Source organism: Anguilla anguilla, chromosome 11 (genome assembly GCF_013347855.1).
Source record: "Anguilla anguilla isolate fAngAng1 chromosome 11, fAngAng1.pri, whole genome shotgun sequence".
NCBI lineage: Eukaryota > Metazoa > Chordata > Actinopteri > Anguilliformes > Anguillidae > Anguilla > Anguilla anguilla.
Genome location: NC_049211.1, coordinates 18,743,945 through 18,750,841, shown reverse-complemented (window position 1 = coordinate 18,750,841; position 6,897 = coordinate 18,743,945). Strand labels below are relative to the sequence as shown.

The window sequence follows — 6,897 nt, the reverse complement described above, 5'->3', positions numbered from 1 at the left end:
CAGCTTAGGCCGTAAATAACTGCGCTTACTTTTTACTGCTTTAACAGAAACTATTTATAAGAGAGATGACGGGCTTCACTTTCACAATGAAATAATCAACTAATCAACTAATAAAGAAAAGTGCTGTACAAAAGAGGTTGATTTTACACTGGAATAAAAACTGTAATTACAACTGCATTAATTTTAAAGACTTTAATTGCAAAAATGAAATCACAGGGACAACAATTAGAGTACAAATGACAGAATTAACTTTCAGAACATTTCAATTAAAAAAATAAATCTCACCAAAAAAATCACCTTTCATCTATGTAATAAGAAGAAAAGTATATTAGCTGCTCCAATTAAACACACACAAAGAAATTCTGCATTTATTGACTCATTTTTGCACAGAGAGTTTAGTCAAAAGAGCATTAGCCCAAACAATAAAGCGTGCAAGGACTCTCTCCCTCTGTTTCCTTCTATCTTTATTGGCCTGGTTGTTCCCAGTCTCTTTTTCTTACATTACATTTTGGCATTTAGCAGTCAAGCTTGTCTAAAGTAACCTATATTTTTACATACAAACCATTTTTTTCTGAAGCAATTCAGATTAAGAACTTTGCTCAAGGGTATGACAGCAGTGGGACTGGAACCCAGAAACAGAGTTAAAAGACCAGTCAATTCCCTAACTATTATGCAACACTGCTGTCTAACTGATCTTGCTCTGCGTCCCTCTTTCCATCCCTCCCCACCTCACTCCTTTCTCTCTCTTGTTCAGTCCCTCTTCTTGTCTCCATGAGGGGCCTCAGTGAAAGCGGTGTATCTGCAGTCGCTACGACTGACCCAGGAGCAGCGAGCTCTGTCGGTCTTCCTCTGCCCCAGACTTGATCGCCTACAGCACTGGCATCCTCCTTCTCTGACTTCTTGATGTTCAGCAACATATTTCTGGCAAACAGGGGTTCAACCTACCAAGAAATGGATTTCAGTAAGAGCACTGTGTGAAAAACCGGTAAATGTGGGCTACCCTGCCCTCTGTTGGCTCACAATAGCCATTTCTAAATTCTGTTGCTTGCATTTCAATTAATAACATCAAGTTGAGTTTGGAACACAAGATAAATGTACAGCACCAATCCAGCTAACACTAACCAAATAAACCTGAATATGCTCAGCAGAGAGTCAGTGCCACCTGCAATGGGAATGAAAATAATGTGAAATACATTACAGAATTGTACACATAGCACATGGCTTTGTATAATGTTACGGTTCCAATGCCATTACACCTCTTGGTAGCAGCAGTGTGAATAACACAGTTAAGCACTGATCGTGCAATGAACACATTGTGATTATTGTAATTATATATGCTGCTAGCTCCATTTAGAAGCTATGCTATCATTATTTGGGCTAACATGATATAGCAAGCTATGTACGCTGTATTGCTGACCTTTCTGATATTCGACTGAATTGTGTATCTGCAGCACAGACAGCACAAGACATAGCATGAGCATAGACATTTTGAAATGAATTCTTGTTAAATTAACAAGGTTTTTTACATGTCAAATAGTCATTGAATAGTCAAAACCCAGTTATTGGACCTTGCACCATTATTGTTATTCCTGTTCAACACGTGGTCTCTGCCACACACTCACTCGCGCTGTGATGAGCTTTGTGGCTTTGTTCTGGTTGGATACTGGGAATTCCTCCCCAAAGCAGAGGTCGATCACAAAGCGTGGTTTGGGGCCACGTCCATGCAGGTACTCTTGTAGCTCTGTGTGCAGAGGACAGAGAGCAGGGCATGGTGTGGCACAGGAAAGGAAAAGGTTTTTCACACAGACGCGATTAAGAAGAATAGATTCAGGATAGATTAAACCAGTCTGAGGATGCATCTGAATCTTAATATTCCTCCCTCCAGTGTTGACACCACTGTGCTTTGGGTGAGTCAAACACACTGGATATCCCTAGGAGAGAGCTGTCACACCTATGTCCAGCCCCAAAACCCACCTTTGAGGAAGATGGGCATGTCCAGCAGCTTGCAGGTCTTCTCCCGCTCCAGCTTGTTGGGTTTGTTCTGGTGCTGGGCCAGGGGGCCGCCCCAGAACACTCTGCCCTGACAGAAGCGTTTGGTGAAGACCCCGTCGGGGGCCACCCAAAGCAGCACGCCGCGTTCCAGGTGGGGCAGCAGACGGCCCATGGCCTCGGCGATTCCGGGCGGCACCCGGGCCAGCTTGGGCGGGGGGAAGCGGACCTGCTCCGCCGTACAGGGCCCGTAGATGCGCTCGTTCTCCACGGGGACCGAGCCCTGCAGGATCCAGCATCCGTCCGCCGTGCTGGTGGTCACGTCCCGGACCAGCCGGCCCTGGTAGTACAGACGCACCTGCAGACGGAAATCTGGGGAAACAGTGGCATACTACACATCACTCTACTGTGGTGGCACCTTGTTTAAACCACTGGCCAGAAAAGAACAGTCATGAGGGAGCAGGCTTAGATCCGTCCATGCATTGATGTCACTTCCAATATCTGTGGTCATGTGCGGTATAATAGTGAGGACTTCCATGTAATCTATTGGCCTGAACATGTTTGGGGTTAGCCACGATAGGCAGCATGATACCAGATGTTGACATATGTGCCTGAAAAGTCACAAGGTGAGACCTATGCATACCATTAAAAACCATCATCTTAATTTAGTGAACAAGTGATTGCAAAGCCATATATTAATTTGATAGAGAAGAGTCAGACAAAACATATGAGTCAGGGTTTTTGGAAGGCATGACAGGAGTCCCCCTACCTGTGATTCGGAACCCAGACAGGTCTGCACCAGGCAGGAAGCAACCAGTTGACAAAGAGTCAGACACTCTGGATGCGGACCATGAGAAGGGCTCAGCCTTCCAGCTCTCCTCTGTGGAGAACCACAGCAGTCATCAGCCCAACTATTTATCAGCAGAGCTGGTCTAAACAAGTGAAGATAATACTTGTATTCCCTAAGTTTACATAAATAAGTGTTAACGCACATGCTAGATTATGACAGTAAAGTTCTATCCTCCATGATGAATGAATATAGAGGTACTGACCGCAGTTTGTGGAGGCCCGCGAGGCTTGTGTCTGTGTGCCCAGGCTGACAATATGCAGGGCCTGACTGCTGGAATCCACCCTCTCCTTCTGACCACCATCCACCACAACATGAGAGCTAAACTGTGGGACACAAGATTGTTTGTACTCTGATGGTGTGATGGACTCTGACTATGTTCAGTAGGATAAAGCATTTGTACACACTTGTGGGAGAGTAGAGTCCATTCTCATTAAATCACTGAGATGAATATTTTCCATATATGAATTTCACCTCCTGGACACTAGGTGTCAGAAGTGTGACATCATGGGACTTCACACCCCATAAAATCTGACCGAAGCAGATACTCTCAAAGTTTTTCTAACAGACAGAGACAGATGAAACAAAGTTGTCAGGTCAGGATCAATGTTACCTGTGGCTGGAGACTGGCTGGTACATTGAGGTGGGTGTCAGGCTGACTGCCCAGGTAGATCTCTTGAGGCACAGGAGATACTGTGGGATGCAGAGAACCATGGGCTCAGTGAAACAAGGTCTGGCTGAGTGTGAGTGTGTGTTCAAGGGCACAGAGGGGACATTGTTCTGTTGGGCATTCATTGTTTTACCACCTGCTTCTGATGGAGGCTTGCTCTCTTACCCATGGCACTGCTTCCCTCTGTCTGAATATGATAAACCTTGTAGGGCTCAGAGATGTCCAGCTGGCTGCGCTGGGGGACCTCTCGGAAGTCTGTGCTCTTGTTCAGGGCACAGCGCAGACGGGTCTTCCATGTGGAAGGGTCAGCTTTGTCTCGTCCTTCTCTATACTTGCCTTTGTAGACTGCCCAGGCCTGACACACACACATACACACACACAGGAGAGAGAGAGAGAGAGAGAGAGAGAGGAATACATAAACTAGGCAATATAAAATCATGATTCCAACTAAATTCCTTCCTGAAATACATGTACATGTGTGTGCACTACACTCATATTACTCGTTTTACAGTCATACCAGGCCTAAGAATATTGTTCCCTTTCAATTTACTCAGTTCCCTACTCAGTGAGCAAGTAGCCTAATATGACATGTTTCATTTTTTATCGATCATGAAATGTATATCATCACAAATAAAATAGCTTTGAAGGTGAATCTAACAACCTCTGTTGAAATTCTTTTGAAGGCGGTATTAATCTTAATATCACTTGTTTTATGGAAAAGTAATGTCAGAAACTCATCAATTTATATAGTGCAGTCACAGTAGCCTGTGATAAAATTATGGTCCACAGTTTACTTTACCTTGAATAACGCAGCGTCTTCATCCTGCTTGTAATCATGTTTTGCTGCGTGTTTCCAAGGTATCCTAAACATGGTTTTCTCCTGATTTTCCCAGCTCAGCCCTGCATACTTTCCGCTGTCTATCTGAGCAATTAGCCACTGGCGGAGACGCATATGCATTCCGTTACCGTTCATCTTAAACTGGAGAAATTTAGTCACACAAGCGTTAGTTAAAATATGTACTACCGATCCAACTTCGCCACTTTGCGGCACTCGCTGAAGACAGCGACCATCTGTCGTCAAATTCGCAGCACAAAGCCTTAGTTCTACTTGAATATAATTCTGCACTATATTACAGGACAAGTTTTCCTTAAAAAATATTAATTTCTAGATCGGAAAGCTTAAATTTGTCGACGGTACATGGCCTAAGGAAAATCTTGCAATTGTCAGCGCGCATCATACGAGTAACCTGTAACGCAATCAGAAGTGAAAGTAAAAGTAAGAAGTGAAAGACTTTTGGTTTCCTGGCATATTTATGGCGTTCAGGAAAAATAAGCCTATATTAATTAAGATACCTCATTTTTTATTTATTATTTTTAGGCTATTTTTTTTTTTACAGTCAAAGCACATTTACAAACTGTTAAAATAATGAACCCTCTCCAGTCACAGTGCATTAAAACACATCATTTCACAATAGAATAGGGTATAGGCTAGTCTACTTTAAGAACATCTAACGTTATTCACACAAATATGCACACTCTCGTGCATATGCCTGCAAGCTCTAAAATATCTTGTTTTTTCTTTGGCGCGAGAACCTGAAATGTATTTAACGTAATTTTCTGCACGTGCTGTTGAATGATATTATTGATATTATTTGTATATTTATGGTATGAAGATTATTTAGCAAATTTAGAAAACTGGCAGTTTAAAAACACACTGGGACTGGCTTGTTATGATAAGTTAAGCATACCAAAGCATTTATTTTGGTGTTCTCAAAATGTCTCTTAATTAATGTGTATAATAATTAATTAGTACTGTGGCTACTTCTAATATGTGTGCTCAAAAATGTGTTGATGTCAGCTGGAAGAGTAGTGCTGTACATTGATTGTGACTAATGACCAAGGTTTTTAAATTTATTTTAATTTTATTTTATTAGTAATCTGGTACCATGGCTGTATACTCTTGCTGTTTGTTCCTTCCACATGTCTTAGTTAGCATAAAACAGTATTATTATTATTATTATTATTATTATTATTATTATTATTATTATTTAGTTTTTACATTGCAGTAAGTTTTAGTGAGGTGGTGGCAAATAACTATGGTGTTGCAACATTTTTTACAATGTTCCATGATTTAACCACCCCCAAACCACATCTTTCCAGCTGTGTTGTAGCACCCACTACTTTACCTTGGCTGCTATGTCCTCTGTCATTCTGGCTTGGCGGTTGAGTTAAGGTGGGAGGAGCTACAAAGGTGGTGCTTGCTAGCAGAAGCAGGGGGTTTCCCACCAAGTGGAAAACACACAAGTACACAGCCCCCTCCCCTTCTACTAAACCCACCGCTGATGTCCACAACCTGACATGGCTGCATTACACTTGAATGATTACTATATCCAAGTTTCTCAAGTTTCTCCATACATTTTCACTTTAAAAGCACGTCTTTGCAACTAATACTACAATGTTTGTGGTGCAGGTTAAGATGGTGTTGTAGTCTTCAGTCCTTTCTATGACAGGAAACTTACAGATGTCTTTCGTATGTCCTGTATAGAGATAGGGTGATGGCATTAATCATTTCCTATAAAAAGGGCAAATTATCACAGCCACGGAGGGCAGAGCAGCCTCAGACATCTTCTGTTTGTGGGTTGGGACTTTTGTGTCACCTTTCACTCTTAGGTGACACAAAAGGTATGCAAGCATGCACATACACACACGCATGCACACACGCACGCACACACGCACGCACACACACACACACACACGCACACACATTTCCAATTACACATACAACATCCTGTTTGCAGAGAAACCTATAAAGACTCCTCCTCTGAAAAGGAGGACCCAAATAGCAGGCATTGAAAGTGAAAGTACTGGGTGCAGCAAGTGCCCTCCTGTAACCTCCTCTCTACTGACACAATCTGGTTTCCACCCTGTCATACAGCTGACCTAATAGAATGGAGAAACATTTGGTCCAAGTGTTAAAAAAGAAAAAAAGAAACATTTTCTTAAGGGAGGGACAGTGAGAGAGATAGCAAGAGATTCCTGGCTTTTATTGAAATGGTGGATTGTCCTGGAAGCACTGCCCTTCCCCTCTCCAGCTGCTGTGATGAACCCCTTCCCTGTGGTGGAATGGGGCTTTGATGTTGTGCTCAGTCCCAATGCTGCCAGTGGGTCCGAGCCAGGCGCATCTGGAGCGAGCATACATCATGGCCGCCTACACGAGCTGCTTCTCGCTCCGGCTGCGGCACGCTTGTGAGAGACCCACGTGGTCACCTGAGCCGAGAGCCCCTTTGAACGCGCTTGAGGCTTCCTATGGGGGCGCTGCCTGGCAACAGATGGTGCACACTTCACCTCAGTTCTGAGTGAAAATGTGACAGGTGCACCAGCGTACTTCACT

General features: G+C 43.3%; 1 protein-coding gene across 1 annotated transcript; it reads right to left on the bottom strand.

Annotated features, from left to right (window-relative positions):
• Positions 1 to 177: 177 nt before the first annotated feature.
• On the bottom strand, positions 178 to 4,793 carry irf10 (interferon regulatory factor 10). The gene is made up of 8 exons (XM_035382224.1): positions 4,306 to 4,793; positions 3,672 to 3,861; positions 3,450 to 3,529; positions 3,042 to 3,162; positions 2,759 to 2,869; positions 1,975 to 2,361; positions 1,623 to 1,741; positions 178 to 941 (listed from the first exon to the last, which is right to left on the bottom strand). Exons 1-8 carry the CDS (start codon positions 4,477 to 4,479, stop codon positions 669 to 671), a joined length of 1,455 nt encoding a protein of 484 aa, XP_035238115.1. The 5' UTR covers positions 4,480 to 4,793; the 3' UTR covers positions 178 to 668.
• Positions 4,794 to 6,897: the final 2,104 nt, after the last annotated feature.

Coding starts and splice junctions, on each gene's coding strand:
- irf10 (XM_035382224.1), bottom strand. CDS start 4,479: ATGAACGGTAACGGAATGCATATGCGTCTCCGCCAGTGGCTAATTGCT. Junction 3,862..4,305: donor AAGACGCTGCGTTATTCAAG/GTAAAGTAAACT, acceptor TGTGTGTGTCAG/GCCTGGGCAGTCTACAAAGG. Junction 3,530..3,671: donor AGAGGGAAGCAGTGCCATGG/GTAAGAGAGCAA, acceptor TGCATCCCACAG/TATCTCCTGTGCCTCAAGAG.